General features: G+C 48.0%; 1 protein-coding gene across 2 annotated transcripts in view; it reads right to left on the bottom strand.

The window, feature by feature from the left end:
- The window catches only part of E2F3 (E2F transcription factor 3), a 40,615-nt gene extending 29,065 nt beyond the window's left edge, over positions 1-11,550 (bottom strand). The window contains exon 1 of one of the 2 annotated variants that reach the window (XM_015854758.2): positions 10,996-11,550. In XM_015854758.2, coding sequence (XP_015710244.1) covers positions 10,996-11,307 — 312 coding nt within the window. In that variant the 5' untranslated portion in view covers positions 11,308-11,550. Of the gene's footprint in view, positions 1-10,362; positions 10,532-10,995 lie in introns of those variants that run through there. The other variant, XM_015854759.2, reaches the window with a different exon arrangement.
- Between the last annotated feature and the right edge of the window lie 7,837 nt (positions 11,551-19,387).

Here is a 19,387-nt window from a genome sequence, read left to right as displayed (position 1 = left end):
TATCCAACTTCTTTGCCATGGGCAGGGCTACCACCCAGTATATCAGGCTGCCCAGGGCTCTATCCAACATGTCCTTCAGAGTCTCCAGGAATGGTGCATCCACAACTCCTCTGGGCAGTCTGCACCAGAGCCTCACAACACTCTGAGTAAAGAATTTCTTGCTAACATCAAACCTAAACCTCCCTTCTTATAAAGTCATTCCCCCTTGTCCTATTACTATCAGACCATTAAAAAATTCAGTCGCCCTCCTGTTTGTAAACTCCCTTGTAAGTACTTGTAAATACTGGAAGGCCACAATGAGGTCCAGCCCCCCAGAGCATTCTTCAAGCTACAAGCCCAAGAGCAGGTCCCAAGCAAACAATACTGGGCATCACAAAGAGATCTGGTACTTTGCTTTACTGCATTTCTTGCAAATATCTCTAGGAAAAAAACAAAAAAAACATGGCTCCAAGCATGGCAGCTGATGGAACAGGTTTTTACTTTGCCATTTCCTTCTCCATGCACAGGATGCCTAATTTCTATGGTCTGTGCCTCGGTCTTCCTATAAAGAGGACCACTGGGTGATCACTGTGAACCCTTTGGCCTGGAAGCAGCTTCCCGCAAAGGTGCTGCAGATGCATAGTTGCAGAATGGTGGTTGTGAGAGCCCTGAGAAGGGGGGAAATACCCTCTGAAGTTTCTCACCCCTCTGCCTGCAATCTCAGAAGGAGCTGGTGACAAACTGCAGAGGATGATCACAGAGAAAATTTTCAACAGGAATAAAAGGGCATTGAGGATGCCAAAGTGCAATGGTCTGCAATTTTTCCTTTTTAAGTAACAAATAAAACTTAAAAAGCAAGAAAAACGTGACTAGAATCTGAAATAAGCAAGAAAGTGGAAGCAATTTTATACAAAGCATGAACCCGAGTCACACCAGAAGCCACTTGATTTTTTTTTCCCCTATGATCTCCGTTCCTTTATGCAGTCTTTGAGGTGTCAGTTTTCGAGAGAACAATTCTCAGCTCAGCACGACAGAGCAGTAATACTGATGGGCATGTAGAACATTAGCGTGTTATAAATAAACCGCTAATTTGAGGTGGGAAAAATCATCAAGGCAGCTCTTATGATTAAGAACCAGAGGAAGAAAATGAGCAACTTTCTTATGCTTCCAGGAAGCTGCTTTTTGCATAAGGAACTTTTTCTGACTCTCAGTTCCTGAGGGAATAAATAAATAAATAAATAAATACCAGCACCAGCAAAATACCCACCAGTCAAACAAAGCAGCAGTGAAAATGCTATTATAATTTTAAAGCCTTCCCTGCCCCCGCCGCCAGTAGTAAGTTTTCTGCTGGCTGAAGTGGTTTGTGCTTAAAGAGAGCACTACATTCGGGTGGTGAAGTTTCAGCTTCCTCTTATCTGACTCGCAGTTTTACATAACTTGTAAGAGACATCCTGATGCTACAGACACCGTGTATTCAAACTAATAATGAGGGGCAGAACTATTATACAGCAATTTGTATCGGGGTTACTTGCTGCTGCTTGATAAATGCCTTACTATGAAAAGTAAAACTTCATTCTGCAGAACTGACACCCAGCATTATTCGTGCTCACGATAGGCCTGATCTCCTCCCTCCTTCTGCCTGAGCCGGGCTCCTTCCCACCCTCTTCTCCCAGTGTGCAATTACAGATAACACCCTGCTGCTGTGGGGCTGCCATCGCTGCTATTATTTCCATATCACGCGGTCACTGCCGCTCTTTACCAGAATGGCACTTACTAAGCAATATTATAAGAATTTCTGCAAATATCTATGCTCACCATAAGTGAGGATAATGGCCTCATTGCAATAGTCTTGATAAAAGCAGCATGTTCCAACAAGACAGCTTTCAGATATCGCTAAACAAAAGCCTACTGTGAGAGCCGTAACCAACATCAATTCCCACTATGTGATGACATTAGACAAAGTGTGAACTAGCTTACTGTATGGGGACAAAAAACTGACTGTCAATGTGTGGGACCAGCGCTGCCTAAAACACTACACTGGCAAGTCAAAATACAACAAGCGTATATGCAGGGTAATTACCGTTTAATTCCAGAGTTAGCAGTAGAAGCAAACAAGTAGCAAAGACAGTAGTATTAGGCTACTAGTATCACTAAGAACATTGTAATTACCTATCTTTCCAGTTCTAGTGCATTTGGTTAGGATAAAATGACTTAAAACCAGCAGACATTAAAAGTAGACTGACATAAATCCCAGGTTACAGAAGTAAAGAACACAGCAAAATCTTAAAGCTAGCTCTTTAAAACCTGTATTTTCCACTGCGGAGTAGACAACCTCATACACAGGAATCATCATTCCACACAGGGCACCAGAAAAGACCCTTTCTGCTCAGACACCATTTTACATTATCTCATATTCATGTATTTACATTTTACATTGTGCCAGAAAAGCCAAGCCTACCATCAAAATAAAGGTGATACACCAATACAAACACCAGGCCGAGAGGTCATTATTAATATTATTTAAAGTTTCAGACCTGAAATTCAACAGATGACATCTCTCAAATGAAAGCATAGGTAGGAGGGATGTAGAGAAGCCTATGTGCTAGTTTTTTTGCTGAACTTGCAAGGCAAATTCAAAAGCTTTAAATATCACACAGAGTGCATTACACTTGCCCTACTGAGAACTATTTCACTCTGAAGTTGCATCTGCAGTTAAAGATGTGCAAAAATCACAAAATCATACAGTGTGGATTCAGTGATGTGCAGAAAAAGCAGTATCTGTTACTGAGCTCCAATTTTAGTATTATCTTCTAACTAAGCAGCAGGACCAAAATTAAGCTAGTTGCATTTGGTAAGAACTAATAGAGTGCATCAACAGACTTGACATGTTATAACTCAACTCTTGCACTGCTTGGTGATGGCCACCATTGAGTTCTAAACCAGAGACTTTTAATGTCACCTTAATTAACAAGGAAGGAAGTTTGCCAATGAGTTTCTTTCCACCCCCTTTCTAGCAGCATGTTACACAACATGCAAGAACCTTTGAACCAACTGCTCTACAGCAACCAGAAAAAAATTCCACCAGCAAAGTATTGTAAAAAGAAGAAAGTTTTTCAAGGAGTTTATTAATGAAAATTATTTTAGGAATCTACTCATCCATTAACCAACACACACACCAAAACTGAGTAGTAGCAATGTTGAAGCTACAGTAGCCAAGGCTGAGCAGACACCTCCTGTTATCATGTTTCCCAGTGCAATTTATTTTTACCAAAAATAGTTGTTCACATAGTTTCTAAGAGTTTTCACAGATCTCTCCAAAACAATTAACAGCTTGTAGCCTGTACACGATGTGACTACAAAATTCCATGTTCAAGATATAAAAGTGAAAACCAAAATAATAGCAGATTCTGCTTTCAATATTGGCTTGTTCATATAAAGCTCAAGGAATCATGGACCCAAAGTCTGCAGTCATGTAACTGAACATCACAGGAAGCACTCAGTATCTTCCTAAAAATCACATCCTAGGTCTGTCAAGTGGGGCATGTGAACATGAGGTCCTATGGCAGCGGACACTTCCATGCTTGGATGCAGCCACATACAAGTTGGATGAAGACTTGAAAGCAAACTAAAGTGGTCAGATGACATTTCCTACTTAAAGTGAAGAAACCAGTACTGGTTTGACTTCAAGAGGTGGGTTCTTGATATCCTCCATAGAACAAATAAAAGTCAATCTTGCCCACCTAACAGTGATGACAGAGGAAAAAAAAAAAAAAAANAAAAAAAAAAAAAGGAAAGAAAAAAAAAAAAGATGCCTGACTGATTCTAAAAAGGTTGTCTTCAGTGTTGCATGTTTCTACCCCAGTTTGGTCTTAGGCAAAAGACCTTCAGCCCACCAAGTCTCAAAGCCATAGCACACATACTTGCAGCAGTGACTCTGGGTTAGTAGTCCCACTACAGTAAGTCAGGTCAACAGCGATTCATATTCCTAAGAAGGAGAGGACACACAAAACATGTTCTATTAAGCAAGTTCTTTTTAAAAACAATTAACAACACAATTAAGATTTATTTACAAAATATGAAAGGAAGGCTAACATGTGTTTAGCAGTACACTCCTACCACAAGGCAGAGGCGATTTTCAGTATGTGCTTCAACACCTAGTCAAAGTCTGTCGTCCCTCTTTACTGGACTTGCAAACAAAAATATTTACCACAGCTCAGTGATGTGCGCAAAAGGCATTAAGAACTCCATGCAAGCCATGAGATCCAGCAACTTATAGCAGCATCCAAATAGAAAGCATAGTACTTCAGCAGGCATCCATGCCAGGTATAGCACTTCCAAATGCGGTTTTGGACCAACTTACTTGAAGGAAACAGAAGTAAAATAGTGCTCTTTTAAAGATGTGATAAATTGGGCAATTTTGCCAAGTCTGCCTTCAAACAGAAGACAGAACTGAAATTAAAGCAGAGTCCAAATAGTGCATCAGCAGTACCTCATGCACGGGTATAGCCCAGCGCTGGAAGTACTGACGGTCCCCTCCTCTCACACCCCATAGCCCCTGACACAGGAAGGAGGAGGGGGTTTATTCTCCCCATGGAGCAAACAGAGTTCTGCTGTTGAAAAATAATGCAGAAAGTGATTAACTCTGCCAGCCAAAACAAAGCCTCAAGTTAAACTTAGTCACTTGTAAGTACCATAGTTGCCACCATATATACCCACAGTGCTGCCAGCTGTGAATGAGATTATTTGCAGAGACTGTAAAATCCAAAGACTTAGTGACACAAAGAGAAGCTTTCCATACACTGAAGCCTCACTCTGAACAGGGCTGGATCTAACTTACCATCATCACTACAAGAAGCCTGTCCAAACTGAAGTCATTTTGCAAGTTCTCCATGTTCCTCTGAAATCCCTCATCAAGGATTAAAGCCTGAGCCACTCTCCTACCTCTCCTTGCTAGCACCAAGATGGGCAGACAGAAGAAAGCTGGCACTGTTCCTACTCTGCAGGGCTCTCTGGCAGTTTATAGTAGTAAGATCATCCACAGAACCCACACATTTAACCTACTACTCAGTTTGCCAGTGCTCGGACTGCTGGGTGACAGCCTTTCAGCATCTTCAACAGTAACTCTATGTGGGCAACCTGGCCAGCACAGTAAATTAACCCTGGGACCAAAAGCTACAGCCACCAGAAGTGAAATCTGAAGCAGTCATATCTAAAGTCTGTTGCTACCAGAAAAAAGCTCACATCTTCATTTCTTACCCAATTCCTATCCAAGGAGAGGAAAGTTGAATTCCTCTCCCACACACACACTAGGCCCCACAGGACTGGGGCTCCAAAGAGGAAAGATGCTACTCAATTTTCTTCTCCTTTCTGCCCCCATCTACCACACAGAGGTAGATGTGGTCTTTCTAATGAGCCAATTACTGCAACAGGCACAATCAACCCCCTCTGCTCCACACCTCCTTGCATACTCTAGGGAGAGGGTAAGGCCTTGTGAGACATCCTGACTCTGAAGGGGTCTCCGGCTCCTGCTAGGCCTGCAAAGTTGCCTACCACGTCTTTAAAACTTCTTCCAAAGCCAACAAATCCACAAGAACATCACAAATATGAACTCGTAACTAAAAGACATGTTTGTTGATAGTCATTCAATTCTTCTATAAAAGGGCACCTCTATTTTTGCACACAGGGCTTTCATTTCAGGAGAAGTTACAATCTAGAATGCTTTAGCAGGGAGAAGGTAACTATAGACAGAAACACTGTAACTATAGACAGCAACAAAGTACCTTGGATAAAATGAAGGGAAATAAAGTATCTTCAATAGTTTGATCAGTTGAAGCAGCCTCTACAAAAAAACTATCTGGCTCTAACGTGACCCATATCCGATCTTTGCCAAGCAGGCTGGTGGCACAAGGAAATGACCTGTCATTATGAGAACAGAAAAGACTGACTTCTGAAAATTAAGGACTGGTGGGCTGATTTAACACTTTAACACTACCAGATGGGAAAGTTCAACTTCCTTCATCTCACTCAACCCATCTTGGGTCACACATTCCCAGTACCTAATTTATGTCAGACTTAGTGTCCATCAGAGCCAGATATTTTACCCCAGTCAAGCAGCAGAGCACCAACCTAAAGGAGCAGCTGGATGCTCCCAAGCACGGAGAAGAGAAAAGAACACTGCTGGGCCAGCAACAGGGCAAAGAAAGGCCACAGAGATGACCAAGAAGGGAAAAGCAAGACTGCTTTTTCTGGGAAAACTAAAGCATTTTGAGAGGCTCATCTGCTCATGGAAACCTTCCAGAAGTCATTACTGTGGGGAAATAAACCTACTGTACTTCAGCAGCTCCGGAGCAGACAAAGCTACACCAACACAGCTTAATTCTTCTAGAGAGTGAATCCACCAGCAACAAGCACAACAAGCTACCAGCTATTCCTGTACAGTTTGGGTTGGATGCCTGTTTTGCACTAGATGCTCGCAGGCACACTTTGGGCAACCAAGATATACCTCTTTGAATACTCCTCACATAGCTGTATCAAGAGACTATGTGGTACCTCCTTGGGCTAAGAAGCAGTTTGCCCCTGGAGGAGAGTTATGGGAGTTTGTTTGATTTAAATGAATTTTATTCCAAAAGCAAAGGCCCCAAACTAGCATTCATAAACAGAAACTATCAACCAACGGAATATGAAAATAGGTCTGAATATGAAAGTGCCGATCCCTTCTCGACAGACAAAGCTTCTTATTCCCACAAAAATAAAGAAAAGCTACTAATTAACTGCCCACTTCCTTTACTCCACTTCCAAGTTTTTCTCCCATGCCTTAAATAATTCTTCAGTATTTATGTTCTATTAAGCCTACTCCTATAACCAACATGTAGAAGATTAGGTATTACCCCCCTTGTTCTCCCATTCCAGCTGTGTCTTGCTGAGAAGGAGGCAGGAAGAGGTGCTTTCTAAACCACCAGAAAGGCAGAGAGGTGCTAAGTATTCAGTTTGGAAATGTAAATCCTCCTGCCCCCTTCTGAAGTATGCCGAACCAGCCTCTCCAGAGCTCATGTCATCTAAAGGCCACAGAAGTTCTCTAAAGATATTCTTGTTAAGAGGATTTAGCCCCTTTTAAAAAGGACTTAACATGTGGGTGGTGTCTCAATTTAAACATTTTCTCATGGCTAAGAAAATGGCCCTCTTCTTAAAGGCTTATCTTCATAACCCAAAGACAGTAAGAAATTCTACACTATTTGAATTAGAAACATTTTGAGCAGCTTTCATTTATAGTCGCTCCATTTTTAAATACCGTGATTTGCAAATGGTAGTGACTTTCTCACATCAAGAGAGAAACCAACGCCAGCAACAGCATTGTAGGGGTACCTCAGCAAACATATATTTCTCTCACACAAGCCACATTCTCATGAGGAGCTGAGCTTGCAGCCATCACAATCATAGAGTGACAGAATAGTTTGAGTTGAAAGGGACCTTAAAGACATCTAGTTCTAAACCCCTTGCTGTGGGTTGGGCTGCCACCCACCAGCTCAGGCTGCCCAAGGCCCCATCCAACCTGACCTTGAACACCTCCAGGGATGGGGCATCCACAGCCTCTCTGGGCAATCTGTACTTCACCACACTCTGAGAAAAAAAATATATATATGTATGTTTTCCTTATATCTAGAAATGGTATGGTGTTGATTGATACTCCTGCTGCTCTCCTTCTACCTTGGTGCCCTCTTCTCAGCCACCTCCCTCCCTTGATGGTCCCTGACACTCACCACACCTTCTTCCCTTAGCTGGTTCAACCTGCTTGCCCAGCAGAAAACTTTTATTTATGTATTTTGGTTAGGGCTAGTTTTCCAGTGAGCTGGCAAGTCATGCTGCCCCAGAAAGCCTGAGGAGCCCTTGGGTTGGCAGAAGGAAAGCAGCACCAGGGAGGGAAATGGAGCTGGCTGGACTCAGAGATCTTTGTGAGTCCATTCTATGATTCTAGGATTACAGGACCCCTGCCCATTACTGCAGCATGCACCTGTTGGATGGACTCACCCTGCCTCCACAGACAGCAGCTTAGGCTTGCTCCAGAACCCAAGGAGTGCAAACTGACACCTTTGCAAGGCCTACTTCTTCATTACTGCTTGTGCTGTAGCTATGGCAGAGGCTCAATTATATCTAGCAACACCTTCTATCACCTCTGCAAGAATCACGAAAAAAGTCCCTGACACTGAATATGCCGGGTAGCCTGAGTCACAACCTCAGTTCCCCTAGTACAAAGTCTGGTGAGCTCCTGGTCCCAGGAGCTGTCACAACAGGCAGCAACACAAGGACCAGGATGGGGACAGTGCTGAAATGCCTGCTTGGGAAATGGAGGAATGCAAACAGGCATCTCTATGAGGCTGAAGCTGCCTGTTGTTATGGTCTAGGCTACCTTTCAAGGCCTTTCCAGCACGGTTATGCTTACACAATCATAGATAAAGTAACTAACAAACTCCCAGAAGGGGAAACAGCATACTTTGGCAAAATGAACTTTTTATTTTGCTGGTATAAACACCTCTCTGAGTAGCCTCAACTATATCCTGCCATACTGCCTCCTTTCCACTTACACCACAGTTTATATTTGGAAGTGTTGGGTGGGTTACCAGAATAGTTACATCTGCAAAGACAGAGTATTTTCATAACCCAAACCAGCACAGGTGTGCTGGACAAATTTTAGACTTATCCTTATTGTCTTTTGCATAGTGGGGCCTTAATTTCTGCTGAGGATCTCCATGCAGTACTTGTAGTTCAGTTAAATCAAGTGCTAAATTTATACCAGCGTTGCTCATCTGAGTTTGCTGCCTCAACCACCCAGCAGCTTCTCACTCTTCTCAGTATTTGACATCCCAAAACAGCTCAGCCAAGAACAACCAGGAAAATACCCTCATCTTCCAGTCCCAGAAAATCATCTGTGAGATTTGGTAAAAATGAGACGGGAGTCGGAGAACTGCTAAAAGGCTGCGTTGTCTCCCTGCCAGGAAGATGAAAGAGCTTTGGCCATTCTTTGCAGAGCAGAAGAAGGCAGAGCACCACGATGCTTCAGCCCGACTTCCCCAAAGACAGGCGTGTGGCGCTCACAGGAGCACAGCTGTTGAGATGCAGAAGGATGCACAGCTTCCTGGCATGAGCTGCGGGCTGCTTATCGCCCTGGGAGGGTGCCAACCTGAGGCTGGAGATACCGCCAGACAGACCACTCTACTCCTTCCCCACCCCACTTCTCCCCCACAGCAAACACAGGGGTCTGTGGAGATGTATTTCATTTGTTCAGAGCTGGTGAGAACTTCTTGAGGACTGAGCCCAGAATCACCACCTTGCTTCCACAACCTTTAGACAAGGAATCAACCTGCCTAGGTTCCACAACAGAGAATTCTCCCCATTAAAGAGGTGAAAGTTATAACAAAAACACACTGAACTTAAACTTAAGGATCTCATAGCACTCACTGAAGCGAAATTGCAAAAGTCCCCTACAACATCAGCACCATTCCCAAAACACCTGCACCTCTGTTCTCCCAGAATCACTCTGCTACATTTGCTGCCCTTAGTACCATCTTCTAGGAACACAGCCATTGCTCAGGAAAGACAAATATTTGCAAAGCAGCTTGAAGAAGAAGCCTGTTTGACACTAGTCATCCTTCAGATAAACTGTGCACCAAAGGATCACTTGTCCTTTGCAGTAGGGATGCTCCTCATTAGCTTCAGGTAGGATGCGCTGAGCCTCAGCCCCACTGCCTCCCAACTCCCACCGCTATCCCAGTGCGGAACAACAGCAGAAAGCCGCCACGAAAGAAGCCCGAGTCGCCTCCGAGAGCGCGGGACACCGCCGAGGTCTCAACGAGCATCTTGAGATGAGGGCGGCAGCCGGGCCCCGCGATGCCCAGGCCGGTGTCTGCCCTCCCGGGACAGAAGCGCTGACAGGTGAGCGCTGCCGCCGCGCTCCGGCACCCGCTGCTCGGCGCCGCCGCGCAGCGCGTTCGGTGACCTCGCCCGGCCCTAGCGGGCACTGGCCCGCATGGCAGCCGGCGGCCGGGCCGCGTGCAGCAGGTACCGCGGGCTCGGGCCGGGCAGGTGAGGAGAGCTCGGCCCCCACCCGTGACAGCCCGGCCCGAACGGGAGAGTCTGAGACGCAACGCGGGAAGGGGAACCCCGGAGCTCCCCGCGCCCCCCCCCCCCCCCCCCCCCCNGGAGCCCACGAGGGCCGAGCGCGCACCCGAAAAAAGCGAGGACAAAGGAAACCCTGCCGGGGGGGGCCGGGGAAAACGAGGGAGGAGGGGGTGGTGGGGGCGTCCGAGGGGGCGAGGGGGGGTCGCGGCGGCGGGTGGGGGGCCGCCGTGGGGGCGGAGGCGCGCCGCCGCCGACCCGCGAGTCACTGACCTGCTGGAGGGGCATTTCCGAGGGCTGCGGCGAAGACGGCGGGCCGGGGCCGGGGGCGGCCGGCCGGCTCTCGGGCTGTCCCAGGCCGGCGGCAGGAGGAGGAAGCGGCGTCCCCCTCCCCCGCTCGGATCGGCCCCCCCGCCCGCCCGGCTCCCAGTCACAGCCGCGGCCTCCGCGCACGTGTGCGAGACGTCACCGGCGGCTCCGGGGGTGAAGCGGAGACACCGGCGGGGCACGGCGCGGCCCGGCCCCCTGCCCCCCAGCCTGCCCGGCCCCGAAGGGAGGGGACGCGGGCCCGGCCGAGCGGGGCCCTCCCGGCGCTGGATTCGGGCTCTGTACGCCGGGACGCGGCTGGGGGGGTGATTTCTATTTTTTGTCCCTGATTTTCTCTTATCTCTATTTTCTTTTTCTATTATTATATTTTTCCCCCCTTCTCCTTTCAGTCAGACCCGGCAGCGGCGCGGCGGCCCGGAGCGGGGGGCGGGAAGGAGTCAGGAAAGTTTATTACAACAAAGCCCCGTCTCTGCCTTCCTCGCCCCCCGCCCCGAGCCCGGCCGGCGGCAGGAAGAGGGCCCGCCCGGCGCTGCTCCCCGCCGTCCCCTTCACCCTCCCGCGGGGACGGGGGAACATTACCGGGGGGCGGCCTCCGCCTCCGCCGAGAGCGGGCTGCAGCAGCGCCGTCCTGCCGGCGGGTCCGTGAGGGGTGCAGTACAGCGAGCTGCCGGCGGGCGGGACGCCGTCCGCCGCCGGGGCAAAGGCACCGGGAGCCTGGGAAGCGGCGGCGGCGGAGACAACACAGGGCGCCGCCGCCGCGCTGGTGCTGCGGATCTGGATGAAGGTACCGGCGGCAAAGCGGGCTGGGAAGGCGGCGGAGGCCGCTCTGGAGTCCGTGGACGGTGCGGGCGGCTGCGTCGCAGGGGCCGGCGGCTGGAGTCCCCTTCTCATCCTTTCCTCCGGGTCCGTCCCCGCGGCCGCGTCGCCTCCTCCCCCCGTCCCTCCCCCCCCCGGCCTTCCCAGCTCTTTTCCTGCTCGATGCCGGGGCCCCGCACAAAATACCGGGGGCGGCGGGTGCCGGGGGGGCCCCGGCTGCAGGATGAGGGGTGCCGGGGGGGGACGGAGGCGGCGGGGCCGGCAGATGCGGCGGATGGAGCGGGGCCGCTCCCGCTGTGTGGGGCCGGCTGGAAAATGGCTCCAGGAAGCGGCGGCTGCTGACAATGAATGAAGGGAAAGGAGACGGGTTACGCGCCAAGGGCCTCCCGCGAAACTCGGATTTCCCGCCCTCTTTTCAAACTAAATTTGCATGACCCCGCCCCCGGGGCGCGCCCCGCCCGCTCCGCCGCCCCATTGGCCCCCGCACCCCTCCCCGCCGTCCAACCGGACGCCTCCTTCCATCCCCTCTCCCTTCCCACTGGTTCGCCGCCGCCCTGCGCGGCGTTGATTTGCATGCCGCGCGCGGATTGGCTGCGGGGGCGAGTCTGGGGATTCCCCCTCCGAGGAGCCGGGATCCCGGTTCGCCGGCTGCTGACACTGACAGCTGCGGCAGCGCCCGCCGCAACGTGCTCGGCACCGGGGACGGGCCTCGTGGAGCACCGCCCCCTCCGCCCATCGACCCGCTCCCTCCGGCACCGCCGGGCTCCGACACGGGGAGTCGGTGCCGGAGTCGGCCGTGAGCTGGAATCTCGACTCGGTGCTGCCGAGAGGCGCCGGCGGCAGCGGGATGAGGCTCCCGCGTGGTTGAGCCGGGTTCCCGCGCTGTACGCAGCCTGGATGCTCGCTTTTGTTTGCTCAGAAATAAGCCGGGTTTTGGAGATGAGGTTTCGAGGTGAAGCTGCCGGCACGTCTTCAGGCTCTCGTGCTTCTACATTCATAAGCCTTCAAACCAGCCTGAAACTGCATTTATTTCTCCTATCAAACAAAAGAGAACAGCCACCACAGTATTCCTTTCCCTTCTGTTCTGTGTTAACTCCAACAACTACACAGGCTGTTGTCCCTTCCTGGTAGTCTTAACTTATTCACAGCTCCTTGACTTCAGTGTCCCCTTAGCTTAATAAATGCCCACACCCTACCCTATCTTACCTGCCCTGCAGCTGCAGCACCCTCCAGCTGCACCTCGCTTACCCAAGTTTCATTCCCCTTTCTCCCACCCCACCACCGGTGCTCCTAATGGATATGTTGCCCATCTGGGATGATGCTGCTGAGTTCAGTGGACTGAGATCCTTTCCCTTGATCCCCTGTTTCCATCACTAGCGAGTACAAGAGCGAGGTGCTCCTCCTGCCTATGGGCCCTGCTCTGACTCCTGCCCCAACAGCACGATGCTGGAGAGGGAAAGACTGTTTATGAGGGTGGACACTGATAGGACAAGGGGGAATGGTTTTAAACTGAGACAAGGGAGGTTTAGGCTAGATATTAGGAGGAAGTTTTTCACTCAGAGGGTGGTGATGCACTGGAACAGGTTACCCAAGGAGGCTGTGGATGCCCCATCCCTGGAGGCATTCAAGGCCAGGCTGGATGGCTCTGGGCAGCCTGGTCTGGTGTTTGGTGACCTTGCACGTAGCAGGGGGTTGAAACTGGATGATCATTGTGGTCCTTTTCAACCCAGGCCATTCTGCTATTCTATGATTCTATTATATGATTTATTCTGCATAAGTATAATGTCAAAGGAGGGAATTCTTCTCCATTTGGCTCTGGAGAGGCCTTGATTGAGGTGCTGCAAACAAATTCTAGCACTGCACATTAAGAAAGATAAAGTCTGGAGAAAATCCAGAGGAAAAGAAGAATAATAAAACACCTTCAGAAAAATGTGTTTTATCTTGGAAGGTAATGGACTTCTTCTACTGACACTCCATGTAGTCTAGCTATCTGAATAGATGCCAAAGCGAGGAAAGCCTGGAGGCTACCCAGCAACACTGGGGCTTTTCAGGTAGATAAGGAAGATTTCTTTTTTGGATAATGCAAATATTATCTGCTCATCCGAGACTTTCTATGTCTAAAAGTCTTTCCAGGCCTCCACTGTGGTCATTCTAGCCCTGGCAGAAGCAGGGCTTGGCTGAAAACTTTTGTGTCATTCTGCAGAACTGTAGCATTGCTTAAAATCTTTGATAAATCAGCAGTTCTGCAGTTGTGGAATGCCTTTCAGGAGCCAGCCAGCAGTGCCGAGCTTCATGCCCATGCACAGTGAGGAGCAGCTGAGAGATGTGCTCAGCATGCCTTGCCAATGGCAGGCAGGACAGCAGGTGTGTCCCTAAGCCTCAACAGAAGGGAGAGAAACACAAATCTCTCCATACTGCAGAATTCTTCCATTCCAATCACATTGTTTCACTTCCTCCTCTCCATTCATGACCTCCAAAGCTATTAGACCCAAACCTACGAAATCAACAAAGTCGTTTGGAGCAGCAAGACAAAGCAGGAAAACCCCACTTCCTTCATGCTCTCTCCACATTAAAGTATACCATTTCCAGGATGAAAAGGTTACTTCCCACCCTTGACACTCTACACCTGTAGTCCCTTATGCACTTCAACCACAAACTCATCTTCAGTCTTCTTTCAGATTGTCTTTCGTGGTTTTCCTCTGTCATGCTCTCTGTCACCATCAGGCAAAGAAACTTCATGCCAGAACCTGCTGAATGGGAGCACATCCAAAGGCCAAAGCAGGGCAGATGTTGAGTGAGGACAGCAGGGATGTGGGGATGAAAAAGTCCAGATACAGAAAAATATGCATGTATTCGAGCAATAAGCTTATAGCTAAAAGAAGAGATTAATTTCCACGTACAGAAATGGTAACACTACTTTGCTTTTGCTTATCCTAGAGGAAAGAGAATAGCCACAGATAAGGTTCTGGACAGTGTAGAAATGAAGACTGAAAAAAGTTCCTGACTTAAAATCTTTTAGAAATGTTTATATAATAAGAAGAAGCAAATAAATGCACATGGTCTGGGTCTGCACATGAAAGAATTATGAGAACACAAAGTATTGAATAGCTTCTTAGCACAAGTACTGCTCACCCTACAGACCAAATAAAGACTTGTGTAGCAATAATGTTCCTGTAATTAAAGACTGCATAACCATTTATACATGCAAGTGGCAGAACTGTAATTGTATTTAAAAAAAAAAAAAACAAAAACAAAAAACCTTGTGCTTTTTCTTAAACTCACAATTGCAGCCAGGCAAGGAATAATTGATAAGGAAGGGAAGAGATAACATGCTCAAGATCACACATCTGGAGCACAATTTGCATGACAGCAAATGGACATCCAGATGTAGCACTGAGAGTGGACGGGTACATGGTTTGATACACGGATCCTGAAGTCACTGAAAGTATGACATTCCATCATCCAGGTCATTAATCAGGTTGTTGAACTCTGGGGTCCAGTATTGAACCCTACCATTCACCACTAATGATTAGCCTCCAGATGGACTTTGTGCTGTTTATGACAACTCTCTGTGTCTGTCAGTTCATTCAGTTCTCAGCCTACCTCACTGTTCACTTACATAGCCCATATTTAATCTGTTTTTCTGTGAGGATGCTATGGAGCCTTACTGAAGCCAAGATAAACAACATTTGCCCTTCTCACCTCATTCACTGCAACAGCGATCTCACTGTAGAAGGCTAACAGGTTGATCAAGCCAGACTTCCTCCTCATAAACCTATGCTGACTACTCCTCAACATCTTTCTGTCCTTCATATGCATATTCAGGATAATTTGATCCATTAGCTTCTCCGGTGTTAGGATGAGGTTGACAAGTCTGCAATTGACTAATCTTACTCCCTTTGAGACAGAACTGACATCTGCTTTCTTCCAATTGTCAGGAACCTCTCCCAGTAACCATGACTTTTCATGGATTATCAAGTGGCCTCACAGCAGTTTTGGCCAGCTCCCTTGGCAAGCGTGAGTGCATCCTGACAGGTTCCATGAACTTATGTCTTGTTTGTTCAAATGCTCCATAACTTGATCTTCCTCTATGTAGGGTAAGTCCTTCTGATCTAGAGTCTTGTACTGGTCTCTTTAAGAGCTTGAGAATCCTGAAGGGCAAATCTTACCACTGAACTCTGAGGCAAGGAAGGTATCTAGTGTCTCAGCCTCTTCCATGTACTTTGTCACCAAGTCTCCTGCCACACACAGAAGTGGGCACATTTTCCTTTATCTTTCTTCTGGTATTCACGTTCTTAAGGAAGCTTTTCTTGTTGCCTCTTACATTTCTCTCTAGATTCAACTGCAGGTGATCTCTGGCTTTTCTAATCCCATCCTTGTGTGACTGAACATCATCTCCATTTCGTATATGCATTGTTCCCATTTGAATTTCATCTAGAGCTACCCATACATCCATGCCAGACTGTTGCTGCCTTTGTGTGCTTTCATACTGATTGGGGTGGACCAGTCTTTATCTTTGAGGAAGTCATCCCTAAAAATCAACAAGTTCAACAGGATAGCTGCTCTCTTTGGGGCAGTTTCCCACAGGATCCTTGCAAGCAGATCCCTGAACAGGCTAAGGTTTACTCTTTTCCAGTATGGGCTGTGATCCTACTCTTTGTTTTGCTCCCTGTACTCATGACTGCCATTTTAGAATGATCTCTTCTGAAGTTATAGCTACCAAGTGTTAGTGAATCTCTAGTAAGTGACTACAAGCTATGACGTTCAATATGTTTTGCTGACATGCATTTTCAGAAAGAGATGTGTTCAAGATATCCCTGACCCAATTTCAAGGCTTTGTTCCAAAGGAAAGCCTGACAGAATTTTTTTTAAAGTTAGCTTGCATTTCCTTGTGTTCTTTCTCAACTACTTTAATAGTTCTGGACAAAAACAAAAGAAAAAGAAAAAAATAAAAGGTCAGGCTGAGGCCATCACCTCTGTGAAATGCCAGACCAAATCATTTAATTTTATGAAGGCTTTGAATGTTTGAAAAACTGGATCTCAGAATAGGAAATTCTGGACAACCTGAAGCACAGGCAAGCCTGCTCACCCAGATAGTAATATACAGATAATATACAGAATAATATATATCTCAAGAGTAATTTGAGAATAGACACAATGTAGTTGGCTTTCTTTTTTCATAATTTCTACTAGGAAGGTGATTTGAGAATTCTGAGACTATAGAAGTGAAATGAGTAATAATCAATCTAGCTACCGAATGTATTAATGGAATGGTTTCAGGAAACATTTTCAGGATTGTTATCATTTATTTTTCCAAAGGCATCCACTTTGAAATGTCACATGGCTATAAAAAATAAACATAAGCACAGTCTTTTTATACCAGTGAACCTTCCCTCCTATTTCAGTGCTTTCAAGAATAGAAACAAAACACCCAAACACAGAAGGCATAGAAAGAAGCTGTGTCTTTAAAGATGTCCTGTTTCAGAGGTAAGAGAAACAACAATATGAGTGTAGAAGTGAATATCATGGGAAAACTGTCAGAATTTCCTTTGTAGCATTTTTACTGTTTAAGTTAATCCTAGTTATAAAAAAATTGTATGTAAAAGATATATATATATATACGAATATATATATATATTTCTTTTTCCATTATGAGTTTTTAAGGGCCAGTGTTGTTGTTGTTTTTTTTTAATATTTTTGTTGTAAGCAACCTCACTAGAGTTTTTAGATATTTGATAAGAATCTAAATATTTGCTTGTTCTCATGCATTTCAGGTAAAAAACCTGCCATATACACCTACAAACATGTAAAAAAATCATTCTTACTTGCAGAACAATTAAGAAAACATAAAACAATAATACATGTATTAAAAGATGTGTATTGTAAATCACAGTGTTGAAATGCAACCATCAAAACTCAGGAACCTATTCCAGTGCTTCAACACCCTCACTGCAAAAGATATTTTTTCTGTATCTAACCTAAACCTACCCTCCCCTAGCTTGTAGCCATTTCCATTTGTTTTGTTGCCACAGACCCTGCTCAAAGGCAGCTATCAGGTCATACTTCAGCCTTCTCTTCTCCAGGCTGAAGAGCCCCAGCTCTCTCAGCCTGTCCTCCTGGTGGGAGAGGTGTTCCACCCCGTGGATCACGTCTCTGGCCCTTCTCTGGATGCGCTCCAACAGGTCCGCATCCCTCCGGTACTGAGGCCTCCACACGTGGACGCAGTACTCCAGGCGAGGCCTCAGCAGCATGCAGCAGAGGGGCAGGATCACCTCCTTCGACCTGCTGGTCACGCATCTTTTTAATGCAGCCCAGGGTATGGCTGGCTTTCTGGTCTGCGAGGGCACATTGCTGGCTCGTGTCCAGCTTGCCATCCACCAGTACCCCCAGGTCGTACTCGGCAGGGCTGCGCTCACACTTTTCGTCCCCCAGTTTTTCTTGGAGATGAGGGTTGCCTCGACCCAGGTGCAAGGCTGTGCATTTGGATCTGTTGAACCTCTTGAGGTTCCCCTGGGCCCAGTGCTTCAACCGGTCTTGGTCTCTCTGGAAGGCATCCCATCCCTCTGGTGCGTCGGTTGCACCCCACAGCCTGGTGTCATCAGCAGACTTGCTGAGGGAAGATAGTGAAGAGCCTGGGGCCATGACCGCTGCCCGGGGAGTCTGTCCCAGAGCCCGACCACCCTGTCCGTGTTGAACCTTTCCCTGATGCCCAGGCCGAATCTCCCCTGACGCAGCCCCCTGCCGCTCCCTGGGGTCCTGTCCCTGCCACCAGAGAGCAGAGCTCTGCGCTGACCCTCCGCTCCACCTGTGAGGAGCTGCAGGCTGCCGTGAGGCCTCCCCTCAGCCTCCTCTGCTCTGGGCTGAACAAAGCAAGGGACCTCAGCTGCTCCTTATACGCCTTGCCCTCTGGATCCTTCAGCATGTTTAGAACTTCCCTTTGGACGCTGTCTGCTCGTCTGCGCTTCTATGACAGGTTCCTCCTACCCTGTGGCACCCCTGTTGGGTCCTTTTTAGGTCAACACCCTCGTATTTAAACATGAGGGGAAAGCAAGTAATTGTTGGTAAAAGCTTTCTAGTTGCAAATGGCCTTAAGGATGTATACTCAAAGATCTGGAGGGTTTTTTGGAAACCCACAGGTTCATAGCTGACTGCACTTTATGAGCTCGAGCTTGGGCTGGACGAGCACCTTGGCTCTCTTGCAACCTAGCCTACCCTGTGGCCTGTGAGCCTGTGATTGGCATGGCAGTAGATACTCCCGAGCCGTTGCTGGAGGGAACATCTGTGAAACCAAATTCAGCAGAAATTCGTGGTCTGCTTTTTCTTGCATAGCTGCACTTTCACAGAAAGACCCGCAGGACGGTGCTCTTTTTTGCTGTCAGGCACCGGAGGAGAACACGAGTTTGTCAGTCGCTAAGTTGAATCACCTGCCAAACGCTGGTCTACAATCAAATTGTTGCACTGGCACGCCAGGGAAAGGTCACACCCATCTGCCCCCCGCTCCTCCCCAGAGTACCCAAAGAAATAGATGCAGAAACCATCAGCTAGGGTGTATATGGGGTTTTATTTACTAAACGAACAGGAATATGATGGGGGAATGGGAAGTATTTGGTTAAATGTTATTGTCTTCTCGGTGGCCATGGCCGTGTGTGGCTGGAGCTGGGGCTGCCACGGCCGTCTGATCGGTGGTCGTGTCCGTATCTCGAGTGGTGTTCTGAGCGGTAGCTGGAGCTGTGGCTCCTGAAGCTGCTTGTTTGGTGGTGGTAGCTGTGCATCCCGTCATTTTGTCCATGTCCAGCATGCCAGGGCCTCACGACATGTCCATGGGCACCACGGCATCCGGGTGCGGGATGAGGAGCCCACTGCGATTGACTTCCTCCCCAGCGGCTCCCTCTGGGGCTGTAGGAAAACTGATCGGAGTCCACGTCCATGGGCTCCACAGCATCCACCGCCGGATGGGGAATGATGAGTCCCATGCCCAGGAATCCGCAGGGGATCGTGCTGGGTGCTGGGGCACTTTGAGGGGATCCCACCTCCGTGGGCTTCTCGGCATCCGTTGCCGGACGAGGGATGAGGAGCCCCATGCCGTTTTGCCCACAAGGGGCAACGCTGCTCTTTGCGGTCTTCTCTGCGCACCTGAGCATTGCCCGCAGCACAT

Source organism: Coturnix japonica, chromosome 2, assembly GCF_001577835.2.
Source record: "Coturnix japonica isolate 7356 chromosome 2, Coturnix japonica 2.1, whole genome shotgun sequence".
Taxonomy (NCBI): Eukaryota; Metazoa; Chordata; class Aves; order Galliformes; family Phasianidae; genus Coturnix; species Coturnix japonica.
The sequence above is the reverse complement of the archived record's forward strand: the minus strand, read 5'-3'. Positions and strand labels throughout refer to the sequence as shown.